Raw genomic sequence first — 15,086 nt, forward strand, 5'->3', positions numbered from 1 at the left:
TTTTCTAAATAATTAAAAAATTATATTAAATATAGAAAAAAAATCATTCCAGAGATAGAAACAAGTATATTTACGTATATATTTGGAAATGTTGAAATGATAAAATATAGACTCAAAACTACAGCATATTAAAATGGATCAAAATCATAACACATTCACAAGAACATGCTGGTGTTTATTTTGATTTAATAACCATTGGAGTCATATTCATAATTAATAAAAATTCTGGTTACACTTAATAAAATAAAAACACTTCTTTTCTTTTCTTTTTACAAATCAGTTTATTTTATTACAAGCAAAAAAACGTTATTTATATTGCATTTCTATATAAATAAAATCTTTCATTTTCCATCAAAGGGTGGCTACCTTCCAGAACCTACAGAACAGACAAAAGAGAATAAATAAAAATAAAACAGATTTATTTGTAAACAGACAAAAATTAAAAAAGTAATAATTATTTAATGGTAAATGTAATTTAGATCAAATCGCAGGTTCTGACCAGCTGCAGCAGTAGCCCAGGGTGCCCACCATGCCCAGCGCCCCGATGGAGCCGAAGGTTAGGAGAGCAGACATGGTGGTGGCGTAGGATGTTCCTACAGCAAGAAGAGTAAAAAAATATATGAAGATATATAATTTAATGTATATAAAGAATTATTTTTTTTATTTGAAAGAAAGGCTGACCTCTGGCTTTGGCCCAGAACACACAGGACTGCTTTCTAGCCTAAAAACAACAAAATAACAAATTATCATTAGTAAATTGTCATATCAGCCTTGTAATATCTAGGGATCAATACAGCAAAACAACATAATCTTAAGTGCATTTTTTAAAGTGCTAAATTTGTTCTGTGGCACAACCTGCTGGTCTAATAGCATGCATGCATAACAAAACACTAACAAAGCTCAGCTCTTTGGTAGTAAGTATAATGGACAAGCTTGACAAAAATGTTGAAAAAAGGAAAAAATTGCATTAAAACAGTAACTTCAAGTATGTGTAATGAAAATAATTTTTATAATGCTCATTTACTAGTAATAACACTTTTAATACTAGTGTATTAGCGTGTGTTTTGTGTGTGTGTGTGTACCTGTCTCCACTGGCAGACGGTGCGCAGTATGATGTAGTAGTCTCTTCCGGGCTCCAGTGGAGCGTTGTAGAACTGTCCGTAAAGCACTCCGTCCCCCAGGGTGAAGTTCACGTCCCTCCCCAGACCCCTCAGCCCCAGCTCAGCCGCCACGTACTGACCCCCACATCCCCGCCAGACCACCACAGACGAGCCACAGTCAAACACCAGCACATCATCCACTGGTATCACCATCACCTGATACACACTGTACATACACATACAGAACATTTAATTTAATTTAAATAAGACTGATCTAATTAAAAGTGTATACCCAACCAAGTAGCAAACTGCTAACAAAGTATGCACGATATTGGAAAAAAATGACACTGCAGTATTTAAGTTTTTCTGCAATATATATATTGCAATGTTAATGAAAACAGTGTCAACAATATGGCATACATTGTGCAGCCCTACTGCTAGCTGCTTTTTAAAGGTATATACTCTACATATAGCTATATAACTACATGAACTAAAGTACATTTACAGCTTTTAAGAATATACCCATTCTCACCATATTGGGTCGAGTGTGCTGGTGAATCTGCGTAGTGAGAGTGTTGGAGCCAGAGAGTCCACCTCAACGTACCTGACCTCAGGTGTGGGAGGGGCTACAACAGAACATAGATTTATTCACATATCTCTGTCCACATGCACTACATGGAGTGTGAGTGTGTGTGTATTTGTGTGTGTAAGTGAGCATGTGTGTACCGGGTAGGCTGGTGTTGGTAGTAACAGTGGACATGTCTCCAGTAGACTGGGCAGTAACAGTGATGGTGTAGTTGGTGGCCGGCTGAAGGTTTAAACACAGGACGGGTTTAGGAGCTGCAGAACTGATCAGCTTCCTCCGCCGGTCACTAAACGAGCAGTCAAACTCCCTCTGTCCGATTAACATCACCTGCAGATCACACACACACACACACACACACACACACACCTTCATTAGGATAATTATGCAGACCTAAACTGCTGTGAACTGAATGGGTAAGTTGAATGCAACTAAACTGCAGATACAGAGCTTTAAATTTTCTTTATTAAGACATTTAATGAATGTATCTCAGAGTGGTTTATGTTTATTAAGTGAATATTATGGAGTGTTTCTTGTATTAGGGAAGTATCAGACTCACGCTGTAATGCTCTTTGTAGTCTTCTGTTTCTGATTCTGATCTCCATTGCAGGCACCTTTCCTTAAACACTGCCAAACCCCTCACACCGAACCGCACCTCTAACCCAAACACAGCCAGAGATCATCACAATATAGCGTCACACTGAACAGTGTTACTCCTTCATACAAAGCAAATGTGTGTATTTGTGTGTGTATGTGTACATACCTCTGCAACGTAGAGTTGCTACCTGCCACCTCCCTGAGAGCCCACACACTGAGAAGTGACTTCCTGTGAGTCTGTAGAATCCTTTAACACAGCGATGGACAACCACAGTGCTGTTCTCCCACAGCACCTCTGAGTGGGGTATCAGTGGAGTGGGTCCACAGTACGCTAGGGTGGTGGACAACATACTAATGTATTATTTAATTTATAATGCACATTTATAAACCTGTAGCTAATTTAAGGACGTTGGTGGAGAATCGCTAAAAGCATTTTTTTTTAGCATTTCAAATAATCTAACTATAACAAAAATTACATTTTAACTAACATTAAAACAAGCATTAAACACAGCAAAGAACCAAACAGATTAGGCCAAACAGGCAAATTAGCATAGCATGTTACTCCTGCTGCAGCGAAGTGAAGCCACACAGTTAAACAGCGCCACTTGTTAACATCCACAGCGGTCTGCAGTGTTCTGCTCTGTGGGGATCTGGAGTACAGCTCTGATCGGCCCCAGAAAATGATAATGATCAATAAAATCAACCAGAACACACACAATGTAATGTCTCCACCTACTGCTGCTGCTCCTGAAGTACCTGTGCCACAGGTATAAAGACAGTGTCAGAGAACAGGACTGTAGAGGAGGTGCTGATGCTTTAGTGAGACAGAGTGTGTGTGTGTGTATATATATGTGAGTATGTGTGTGTCTGTATGTACCTCTACATGAGAAGGACACCCTCTCCCATGTCCCCTGGTTGGTGCAGGTGGAGTGTGTTTGGTGTCCCTCCAGCTGGAGCCCCTGAGGGCAGGAGTAGAGGGCCACGCTGCCCGGGACAGAGGAACCGTCCCAGCTGAGCAGAGCTGGGGGGAGCAGGGGGGGGCGACCACAGCGGATCTCTACACAACAGCCAGAGCATCACTTGTATCACCTAGATCACTTGTATCACCTACTTTAGCCTCATTACCATTTTACAGTATATACTGATTAGATGATCCTGTGTTCTACTCCTTGTTCTGGTCCCTTTATTAGAAACACTTTATAACACTTTCTATGAATCCTGCATTAATAATGCATTATATAGCATGCATAACACTTTATAATGGCCATCATAAGCTTGTATAATAACTCACAAGTAGTTGTGGCATACGTAACATACAAGTGAATACTGCATTCATAATGCATTATAAATATAGGATTCATAGAAAGTGTTAACAATCACTCTATTACTTCTAGAATCTGAATGTGGAATATGGAGAATCAACTCACAGGCAACTTTATCAGAAACACCGACCTTCTGTTTCCACTCACTGAGGAAGCTGCTTAAGGTCTAGGGGGACAGGTAACAGGTTCAACTACAAGGTTTCTATAGAAGTGTTTCTAACAAAGTGGCCAGGAAGTGAAGGCACAAGACAGACAGTGTTTCTTATAAAGTGGCCAGCAGGTACAGTAGAAGTACAGGGTAATTGCTTCTAATAAGGTGGCCAGTGAGTTGATTCTATGTATTCCATATTCAGATTATAAGCTGGATGTTTTATATGTGTGTGTGTGTGTGTGTGTTTTACCTTTGCAGTACAGGGGTACTGGACTCCACCGGCTGTTGGAGCCGCACACAGACACACTCGCCGCACTCACACCTCGATATCCGTCCTCACACTCATACACAGCCACAGAACCCAGACCTGAGCTGCCTTCCCAGGACAGAACCGTGTTGGGAAGAGGGGCCGGGGCACCACAGTCTACCTCTAAACACATACACACACACATATAAACATATACACACACCTGAGTACAGCTCACCTCACGCATTCACTCCAGCGTAAACCAGCTTGTTTGGTGGAAAATGGTGATGAATAATGTTGTAACATGGTGTTAATGTTATTACAGGTGATGAAGTGATGCTGTGATGTGTGTGTAGATGTGCAGGAATACCTCGACACAGGAAGTGAGGCCGGCTCCACTCTCCCCTGCTGCTGCAGACGGACACATCCTCTTTTCCAACGTTATAAAAACCGTCAACACACTTATGAAGCACTTCAGTACCGACCTCACTGAGCCCATTCCATAACATTACAGCGTGAGGGAAAGAGGGGGGGATGCCACACTCTACCTCTAAACACACACAGACATACACACACACCGAACATTACACATACATGTCTGATTTGAACCTTTGTATCACCCGCCACCATGTTTAACAACAGAAAAAAAACCCTGAATGATAATCTACACTTTAAAATGTAATGCCTTTTCCTAGAAAATATCGAAAGAAATATTGGCTGTTGTTCACACTGAACTGTAAGCTTGGATAAGTTAAACTTTTTTTTTTTATTTAAAAATATATGAGGAAACTGGTTGCCTTAAAAAAGTTAAGTAATGGGGAATGAAAACTTAAGTTAGCATAACTTAAAACATCAAGTTATTACAACTAAATGGAAACATGATTTATTTCTAAGGTAGCCCAGGGGGAATCACTACACAGTAATGGTGAGTGTCTGTCAGAAACTGTTGGACACACCCAGTATGCAAATAGATTGTGACAGAAGCCAATGGAAAAGAAGCTGCCAGTGACAACAGACTAAACTCATTTATTAAACGTTGGTTCAACTCAAAGATCTCAGTTTGAATAGTACAGTATATGTGCCCAAAAAAGTTCAACTAACTTAAAATAGTTGAGTATTCTTCAGAAATATCCAATTTTATGTAAAACTGACCTAAATCATTTGGGTTTAAACAATGTATGGGTTTACAGTGTGTCAAGAAAGCTGTACACCAACCAAAACCCATATGTCAACACGCTTGGAGGAGAACACTAACTGCTAACACCTAAAATCACCTATACTAAGTGATGGGTAGAAGAAGGGCCATCCTATTAGATGCTACTGGTCCACCTGTAAGTGTCTGGAACTTCCAGACACTGACGGATGGCTGTGGCATCATCAGGGATCAGAGAACTGGTACTCGAACTACATTTTGGGTGGTGTGTAACAGACAGAAATAGACTACAAGGCTATAGAGACGTTACCTTTGCATGTTAGAGTTGGTTTGCTCCAGGAACCGTTCTCAGTGCACACCGATATATTTCCTCCCACCGCGGGATAATACCCTTCATTACAGTCATAAACCACAGTACTGTTAAACCGCACACCGCCGTCCCACATCCGGCCACTGTGGGGCACTACAGGGGGCTCCCCACACCGGATCTCTGGAGAGAGAGAGCGCGCCGGCCAGCGGTTAAAAAGGGGACACAAATCCAGGTCATTCAGGAGATTTAGGACAGTGTACAGTCATTTCTGAGAGTTATGAGATTCCCAATATACACCACACTGCAAACATCCGCAATCACAGTTATAATATTATTATAACTATAACTTCTTTCTGGAGACTAATGTTAACTCTCTATGGCATGAATTATACTTTTTGGAGGCAACATATAATTTTTGGAAGTTTAGGAGTGAGTATTCCAGACTTTTTAATAACAATTAAATCAGGTGTTTTAGAGAAAGGAAGCTCCCAAAACATGCAAGATAGGAGAAGATCTCCAGGACCAGAGATGAGAGAGAGAGGACAACTGCTTCACTATAATTCATCAACTAAAGTGGTCTAGCTGAAGAAGCCAATGAATAAAGAACACTGTTTTAGTAAGTTTACAACAAAAATGTAACAATATAGTAAGAATATATAAACAGCCAAGAGTATTTTACATATTCTTACACATATATTATGATTATGACCCACCTGTAGGCCTCATTGTATTGGACGTATATATGCCATGTAACATTATATTAAAGATATATTAAAGGATAGCCTGAGGATAACACTGCCATAGAGGATTATTTTATGTTGTTGGATAATGCTGACAGTTTGTGTGTGTGTGTGTGTGTGTGTGTGTACCTTCACATGTGATGTGTGTTTGGGTCCACTGTCCGTGTGTGTTACACTCTGACACATTTCCTGAACCCACAGTGCGATATCCAGCTTCACACTCATACACAACTTTCGACCCCACCTTACTGCTGCCATCCCATAATACTACAGAATGAGGGAGAGGAGGGGGGGAGCTGCACTCTATCTCTGATGCAAACACACACACACACATACACACACACACACACACACACACAAACACACACACAAGCATGCAGGCTTTTAAGTTACTACATGATTCATTATGTGTGTGTTTTTACTGATACGCAACACATTATAAACCATTCATAAGGCATTATAAATGTGGCTTTAAATATTTATTCAATATTTATGCATGTGAATTATGATTATGAATTGTGATCATAATGTATCATTGTGCATAATGTATTATAGTGTGTTTTAAATGTGTTAACAGATTCTGTATGTTATGTAATAAGCTGTTATTATTGTTATTATTAAGTGACTAAGTGAACTGAATAGTGGTGTAATAAAGATGTTATACCTCTACACAGGAAGTCAGGGCGACTCCAGCTTCCGAGAGCAGAACACAGCGAGGAGCTCTGAGTTCCAGCGTTACGAAACCCAGCGACACACTCATACAGCACCAGCGAGCCCAGGCCGGACCCACCCCCCCACACACGCTCTGAGTGGGGGAGCGAGGGGGGCTCACCACAGTTCACCTCTACACCAGGAGCAGCAGCATTACACACACAACACACACACAGCCAACACACACTAATAATATAATATCAGCATTTATAAGCAGTTATAATAGTAATAAGTACTTTTTAGAAGTATTAGATCTTTATTCAAAATGCTAATGCATCAAGAAAAACTGAAAGTCAAAAAGAAGCATCCTTGAGAGCAACAAAGTTATGAGCAGTTATGAGAAGTAATAAGCAGTTGCGAGTGGTAATATCAGTTTTGAGTAGTTGTGTAAAGAAGAAATTAGCATTCGTAAGACATAATCACCAGTTATGAGTAGAAATTAAAGTAATTAGTTTTAAGTGGTTATGAGTAGTATTATGAGAGCTATTATGAGCTGTTGTGAGCAGTTATTAGTAGTAATGAGATATGAGTGTTAATAAGAAGGTATGAGAATTAATAAGAAGGCATTAGTAGTGATGAGGCATTCTGATTAGTAATAAGCAGGTATGCATAGTAATTGGCAGGTGTGAGAAATAATAAGCAGGTGTGAGTATTAACGAGCAGTTATAAGCAGCTATGAGTATTAATAAGAAGGTATGAGTAATGCTGAGACATTCTGAGTAGTAATACTCAGGTATGAGTTTTAACGAGCGGTTATGATTAGTAATGAGTATTTTTTACCTGTAATCATTGATTATGAGTATTATTTATATAATTAAAGTATATGCAGTTATTACAGCCATCTGTAATAACCTGTTTTGTGTTATAAGTGGTTATTATTGTAATATTATTGACTCAGAACATTTCCTCAGTCTCAGGATAGGACAGACTACCTGTATTTGTTAGTTGTTTACCTTCGCAGTGCATGCTGGGACCGCTCCAGTGTCCGTCAGCCGTGCAGATGGAGGTGTTCCCTCCCCCCCTCCAAACGAACCCGTCCACACATCCGAACCGCACCACACTGCTGAACCGGGTCAGAACCGGGGAGCGCCGCACCGCATGAGGAACGGAGGGGGGAGGACCACAGTCTACCACTATACACAGAAACACACACATACATATATAAATATATAAATACATTTAAATAGAATTAGGAATTAGGAACACTGCTGTGTGTGTGTTAGTGTACAGTAATATTAATATATACACACTTTGGCAGTAGGCGTGGTCTCTGTGCGGCTGGAACGGATCTGATCCGTTCTGAACTCTGTATCCGGTTTGGCAGGAGCAGGAGAAATCCCCTACACTGTTCACACACTCACCACCCTCTCCACACACACCCTCCACCACACACTCATCCACATCTGCAACACACACAAACATATATACACACACAGGTAAATGCAGGATCAATAATAAATACAAACCAAATCAAATTTATATGTTTTACACATTCTGTATGTCCTATGGTAAAAGGACCAACTGAGATATCATATAAACCACTTGACAATCCTGTAAAAAACACCTGAAGAACCACAGCAACCATATAGCAACACCATAGCAAATCCAGACACTTCTCTGGTTCATAACACTTAGGTGATAGGTCTGTACCTATTCATATTCTGCTCTTGTTCTGCTCACCTTAATACCTATGGATGCAATTTTATTAATGATTTTTTATTAATGAAAGTATATTTGAGCCGTTACTGTGGATTGGCCAGTGGTTGGTGTGGTGTCCCCAGCCCTGTGATGGGACAGTGTGTGCGTACAGTGTGAGGTGTGTGCTGCTCACCGTGGCAGTAGGTGCCGTCGTTGGGGATGAAGACGCCCATGTTGTTGGAGGGTCGGTATCCCTGAAGGCAGGTGCAGTAGTAGCTGCCGTACGTGTTGTGACAGAGGGTGTGATCTCCACAGATCTTACCCAGCTGACACTCGTCTTTATCTAACAAACAAAACACATTTAATAATCATAAATAACATTATATATTTACGTATTTTCTATTGTTCTGTGTTTTCATTTATGTTTGAATATGTTTCTTATTGTATTGTGTTGTTGCTGCTGGATGCCTAAATTTCTTTCGGGATAAATAAAGTATCTATCTATCTATCTATCTATCTGTCTGTCTGTCTGTCTGTCTGTCTGTCTGTCTGTCTGTCTGTCTGTCTGTCTGTCTGTCTATCTATCTATCTATCTATCTATCTATCTATCTATCATAACCAAATGTGTATAAAGCATCTCCATTCATTACTCTGTAAGTAGACGTATATTAGATACTAGTGTTTAATAAAATATATCTATAGAAGTTGTAAAAGTATCAACTCAAGCTTTTTACAATAAAAGTAAAAAAAACTACTTAAAGTATAAAAGTAAAAGTAATGTAAAGGGAAAAAATTAAGCCATTAAGAACAAAAGCTTAGGCCACGCCCACAGAGTCCTATAGTACACTACCCCTCCCCAACACATGTGCAGGTGTGATAGATCACAGTATAAACCAATAGGGAGTCAGAATGGTATATGTTTATACTTCTCTACATCCAATCACAATCAGATTCACTCTATCTGGATGGAGAGATTTATCTGGATATATCACTATATTATACTTTATAAAACTCATTATTTCTTGATGATGTGGACCCTTTAAGGATTGAACAGTGAAAGAGGATAGAGAGACCTTGGCAGTGAGTCCTCCCGTTTCCAACGAAACCGTACATACAGTTACACACTTTCCCTCCAGACCCGTCCGTCTTATCCTCACAGGTAGCGTTAGCATGACAGGAGGCGCACACATCCACCTCAGCACCAACTGAGAGAGAGAGAGAGAGAGAGAGAGAGAGAGAAACATAGGTAGAGCTGATGAAGCAAAGAACCCCCTGTATTTCCTATGGTTTAAACTCTGCAGTTATATACTACTGCAGTTATATAATAGTCATATTAGAGGATTCAGTTCTGCTGAAAACTAAATGATTAAATCTGTGAAACTAAACAAAAAACTGTCCAATCAGAATTATTCTCTTGGTGGTATCTGAGCAGATTCAGCTAAAGCAGCTCTCCCATTGGTCGGGGCTTCACTGGTAGAACTGAAGGCCGTCAGATTAACCACCAACACAATTACATAATAAAGTACAGTGAACTGAGCCAGTCTAAAAAAACATTACTCAAGACTTTCTGGAGATTCTAGATCAGAGGGAGAAATTAGAAAGCATCTCACAAAATGATGTTATCATAATATGTCGCCCATGATAACAATGATTTCATGATACTGTGATTGGGTGATACTCAATACATCACAATACAATTCTCTGCGATACTTTATAGCATCTGTGTTCCTGAAGAGGATAAAAAACTTTCGAGGAATTTCGACCTGTATGAGGGTTCCAGTTAAAATTCCCTATTTAGAACTAGAAAATTCTGACATCTCAGTTTAAAAGACACACAGCATTACATTGCTATTAGCCTCATGCTAATGCAACCATGTTCTCTAGTGTAAACGGCTATAACGCTAACAAATACACAGTCCCTGCTGAAAGAAGAAAGACACTAAATTAATCTAAAACAATTCAAAAATCTCCTGCTAAACATTAGCATCCCTGCATTTACTGTGATAAAACACTGACTGCCATCACTGACTCTTACACACCCTTTAAACCACAGGAAACCAACAGCACTGTGTTTTTTCCACTTAATACTAAGATAATTCATAGAATAGAGTTCTGTTGTGTTATTCAGTATGGGGTTTAGTCAGTATAGCAGAAACTTTCATAAAAGCAGACTGAACAGTATTTTTTATTATTAATAAAGAGGTACAATTTACTGTAAAGTGACATTAATATAGCTATCTGTGTTTTATTCAGATTTTTTAAAGAAACCTGCATTCTACACACTAGCAGTATTTATAGGCCTGATCTTCACCAATAATTCTTAATCATATTACAGTTTATTAAGGGATTACCAGTGTGTGTGTGTGATACCTGTAATCAGGGTAAATGTAGCTGTAATAAAGCAGAGTGTAAAAGCTGCTGTTCTCTTCATCGCTGCTGCTGCTCTCTTCTCATCCCTCATTCACACGCTCCTTCATCCTCCTCTTCCTGCAGGCCTGAGACCCCGAGATAGCACACAGGGTTAACAGAGGACTCACACACACACACACACACACACACACACACTCAATACACACAACACATACACACACATATATATACACAAACACACCAAAAACACACACAAGGACATTCAGACCCTTGTGGTTTTGAGGGATGACAATGTGATGCTCAATTACAGACCACAGGGTGTGAATAAAAATTCACACACACTGCAGAGTCATGGTAAATGTGTGCGTGGTGATTATGGTTATTTTTGGCTGCTCTGTGCTAACACTGCCAAAAATATAATCTGAAATCACTTCCTGTTTCTGCTTCAGAAGAGCAGCCAATACTGAGTCTGGTACCAACTCATATATACTGTTATTAAATAAAGCTATTTTATAGAATACAGAAATGGCATGTATTCTCTTATCATACATACATATACAGTGTTTTTCTTTTCTTCATTGTAGATTAATATTAAAGAAAAAAACAGTTAAGGAACACATATGGAATTAGGTAAATTTGGGATGAGCTGGAGCTTCTCAGCCTAAAGGAAAAACAGCAATTATTGTTCAGCACCTCCAGGAACTCCTTTCTTCAAGACGCTGAGAAAACTATTCCAGGTGACTCTCCCTCATGAAGATACTGAGATTAAAATACCTGCAGTCTGCAGATCTGAACTCAAACATACATCTGATACTTGTAAAACAGATTCTGCTTTATTATTTTAAAATAATGCATGTGCTCCTGTAGAGCTTTAATATAGTCTTTAATATTTAATTTACAATGTAAACAATCATAAACAGAGAAAGAAACACACTGAATGGAAGAGAAAATGTGTGTCCAAACTTTTGACTGGTGCTGTACTATTGTTCTTACATGTAATAGCCTATGTGTATGTACACGACATTGACAAAAGTAACGAGACACCTGCTTATTCATTCTTCTTCTGAAATTGAAGACATTAAAAGAGTTGATCCTGCTTTTGTTGGAGGAACTGTCTCTACTGTCCAAAGAAGACTTTCTACTAGATTTTCACAGCGTAGAATTTCTGTGAGGATTTGATGGCATTTAGCCACAAGAGCTCAGGTTACTGAGGACAAGAAGAAGATAGATAACCCCACCTCACCTCCTATTCTATTGGCAATATTTGTGAATGCCTTCATTAGAAGGGATATATACATACATAAATACATATAAAGCATATTTATAGGACATGAATATAAAAAAAACAAATGTGTATGTGTGTCTGAGTGTGTGTGTGTCACATGACCTACCTCTTTATATGATCACTCCTCAGCAGACAGAATTCCCATAATCCTCAAAATACTCTCCCATCTGGCCTCATCCTCAACACAATCTCCAAACTCCAACAATAAGCCGGTGGTTCTGACTACAGCACGCAGAAATAAACTAACGGGTGTGTGTGAGAGTGTACAAGTGTGTGTGAGTGTGTGTGAGTGTCCTATAGGGCCTGACTGGGTGGAGGGTTAACCCTGTATGGGGTGTGAAGATAAGAGAATTCAGCCCTATCATAACACACACACTTACACTCACACAAAAACACACACACACACATCATGAGTTACACATCAGGGCAGTTCTTCATGACATGTGTGCACTGTTGCTCTCTCTATAACACACACACACAATTTCCAAGACACTTCCATTCTCATCTGACCAATGAGCTTACAGTATTTTGTCTGGCTAATGAAATACAACAGCAAACACATTCACATGCACACACACACACAAACACACACACACACACACACAGTTCATTCAAAAAACTGAGTTAAGGCATGTAAAGCTCCTTTGTACTGAATACTATGGAATTATGAATGCAAAAATATTCCCATGAGTTACACTTATAATATGTACAAAAAAAAAATAAAAATATATTCTTCATTTCATCTCCTAGAACAAATATTTTTTTCTTGGGGTGTATGTGGAAGAGCATTGTTCTGTTGAATATACTTTCATATTTATATTTATGTATATATGTGTATATTGTCGATGTCCAATGAAAAACATGTATCTCCAAAACAGCAACTTTACAGGAGAAGAAAAAACATTCGTAACTTTTATTGATTTTTAGTCAATTTTAGTGTAAAAAGAGTTGATTTCAAATCAATTTGGAGAATTTCTATTGGTCCATTCATCAAGAAATTTTGTGACAAGTTGTGTTTAAACCAAAAATCGACACAAATGGAGATGCTTGTTTTTCACAGGACAACAATCACATGTATATATAAACTGCTGTAGGCTTGATGGGTGAAGCTAAACTGCAGTACTTTGAATGGGTGGAGCTAAACTGCTGTAGGTTGAATGGATGGAGCTAAATTAATGTATATTTTGGAAGGAAGACCGTATTTACAGTAAAACAACACCCATTATACAGTCTCACCAACCTTATTTTATTAAAAACACAAAACGTTTAGTGATGAAACCACATAAAACATGTGCCCGACATTCATATCACCAATCAACACATAATATATAACAAATATTATTCCAATAAACAAAGTAGATGATTAATAATGGCAGTACAAAATATGTATCCTGATAGAAATGTGTTGTCTGGACTGCACTGGACTGCAACTGCGCTGCAGTCTGTCCTCAGAAAGGCTCTGAATATTGCATGAGCTCGGTGATACGACGTAAACATGAGAGAGGTTCTATAAAAGCGTATAAAACTGCTCCTGAGGAGGACAGACGCTGGAGCACTCGGATATGAAAGTAGTAAAACCTGAAAATGTTCTTTACACTGTAAAAGCGCAGGCATACTTTCTCTTGAGGTTCTTGCGCTGAACTTCTGCAAATGCTACATGTGCATTTTTTTATTGGACATTTACGTTTCTGCAGTATTTCTCCAAAACAGCAGGGGGCAGTGCAAAGAAATACCCATACTGAATGAAGTGTGGGGCCACGATAACGCCAACTGTCAACTGGCAGTACTAATCTAGCTTAAGACATGAGGCTTTAAAGCAACATTACACATCAGTTTTCTCTTAACATATCAGATTTAGTATCATGTTAATAGTAAAATAGTAAGAACACTGCTACTGCACTATGGATCTCTGGTGAAGCTGCACCACACCTTTAGCCAGAACTGAGTAAAGCCAAAGTATGCTTCAGCATCGGATCTACACCATAATCTAATGTGCACCTTAAAAACTCCAAACTTTTGTTGGACAAGCTGAATCAGTTCAGTTGGTTCAGCAATCTCTCTCTTTTGCTGCAATTGTTTGCTTTTAACTCCAACTTGTGCCACAATCTAAAATATAGGCTGCAGTAGAGGTAGATCTCTTCCCATTTTTCATTTCACCACAGAAATAAACATACTCTGTTCCATAGGATTAGCTCTCTGATATTTTTTCACTTTCACAATATTCGCATTGCTATTGTTCCCTTTTTCTTTTGCGTTGTACAGTATGTGCAATTCAATTGTGAGTAACCAAGGGCTGTGAAGGATACATCAGCTGCGTCCTCAAAAGTGCTTTGAATGTCGGCTGCATTTCTCAGCCGTGAACAAAGGTCCTTCACTTTAAATCAGCCGTCTATAATGTAGCATCCAAGAAACTAAGACTACCTCACTACAGCCTAAACTTTGGAACACAATCTGCTGAGTTTCGGCTGCCATCATTGGTAATATTCCAAAAGAAACCCTATTGCTAACTAGCGTTTTAGCACTGTATATGCACCAACACACAATTATAGATGCTCACAATGGTGTAGGCCATTTGTACAGAATACAGCGTAGACTCTGCAGTAATTAAATGCATAAACCAGCCTTGATGCTGCAAAATCCGAGACATATTAGTGTAAAATTCTACACCACATGTTTTTGTTTCTCTCAGCTTTTCAAAAAAAATAATGTGTACAGCTGTTCATGAGTAAAAGTAAATTACTCTCCACACCAGCAGGAGCAAAAAAACACAAATTCTCACAAAATACTGCCGTAAAGCACCTGCTGTTCCCACAGTGGAGAAATGAGTGGGGTAAGAGATGCAAAACAACAACTAAACCCTACTACCAAACACTACCACA

The 15,086-nt window shown here is 39.0% G+C and overlaps 1 protein-coding gene across 1 annotated transcript; it reads right to left on the reverse strand.

Moving 5' to 3' along the window:
* Positions 1 to 255: 255 nt before the first annotated feature.
* On the reverse strand, positions 256 to 12,520 carry susd1 (sushi domain containing 1). Its single transcript, XM_049470386.1, has 20 exons — positions 12,314 to 12,520; positions 10,923 to 11,047; positions 9,626 to 9,757; positions 8,746 to 8,895; positions 8,165 to 8,317; positions 7,868 to 8,047; positions 6,868 to 7,047; positions 6,333 to 6,512; positions 5,464 to 5,643; positions 4,371 to 4,550; positions 4,004 to 4,183; positions 3,158 to 3,337; positions 2,447 to 2,611; positions 2,243 to 2,340; positions 1,827 to 2,013; positions 1,633 to 1,726; positions 1,083 to 1,326; positions 682 to 721; positions 500 to 593; positions 256 to 376 (listed from the first exon to the last, which is right to left on the reverse strand). The coding sequence occupies exons 2-20, from the start codon at positions 11,011 to 11,013 to the stop codon at positions 352 to 354; spliced, it is 2,733 nt and encodes a 910-aa protein (XP_049326343.1). The 5' UTR covers positions 11,014 to 11,047; positions 12,314 to 12,520; the 3' UTR covers positions 256 to 351.
* Positions 12,521 to 15,086: the final 2,566 nt, after the last annotated feature.

The sequence above is a fragment of the Astyanax mexicanus genome, chromosome 22 (assembly GCF_023375975.1).
Source record: "Astyanax mexicanus isolate ESR-SI-001 chromosome 22, AstMex3_surface, whole genome shotgun sequence".
Classification (NCBI taxonomy): Eukaryota; Metazoa; Chordata; class Actinopteri; order Characiformes; family Acestrorhamphidae; genus Astyanax; species Astyanax mexicanus.

Bases quoted from the DNA above. Each gene is read 5' to 3' on its own strand.
- susd1 (XM_049470386.1), bottom strand. From the start codon at position 11,013: ATGAGGGATGAGAAGAGAGCAGCAGCAGCGATGAAGAGAACAGCAGCT. The intron at 6,513-6,867 runs GTATAACATCTT...TGTTTGCATCAG, and splicing joins CCCTGACTTCCTGTGTAGAG to AGATAGAGTGCAGCTCCCCC. The intron at 1,727-1,826 runs GTACACACATGC...GTTCTGTTGTAG, and splicing joins TACCAACACCAGCCTACCCG to CCCCTCCCACACCTGAGGTC.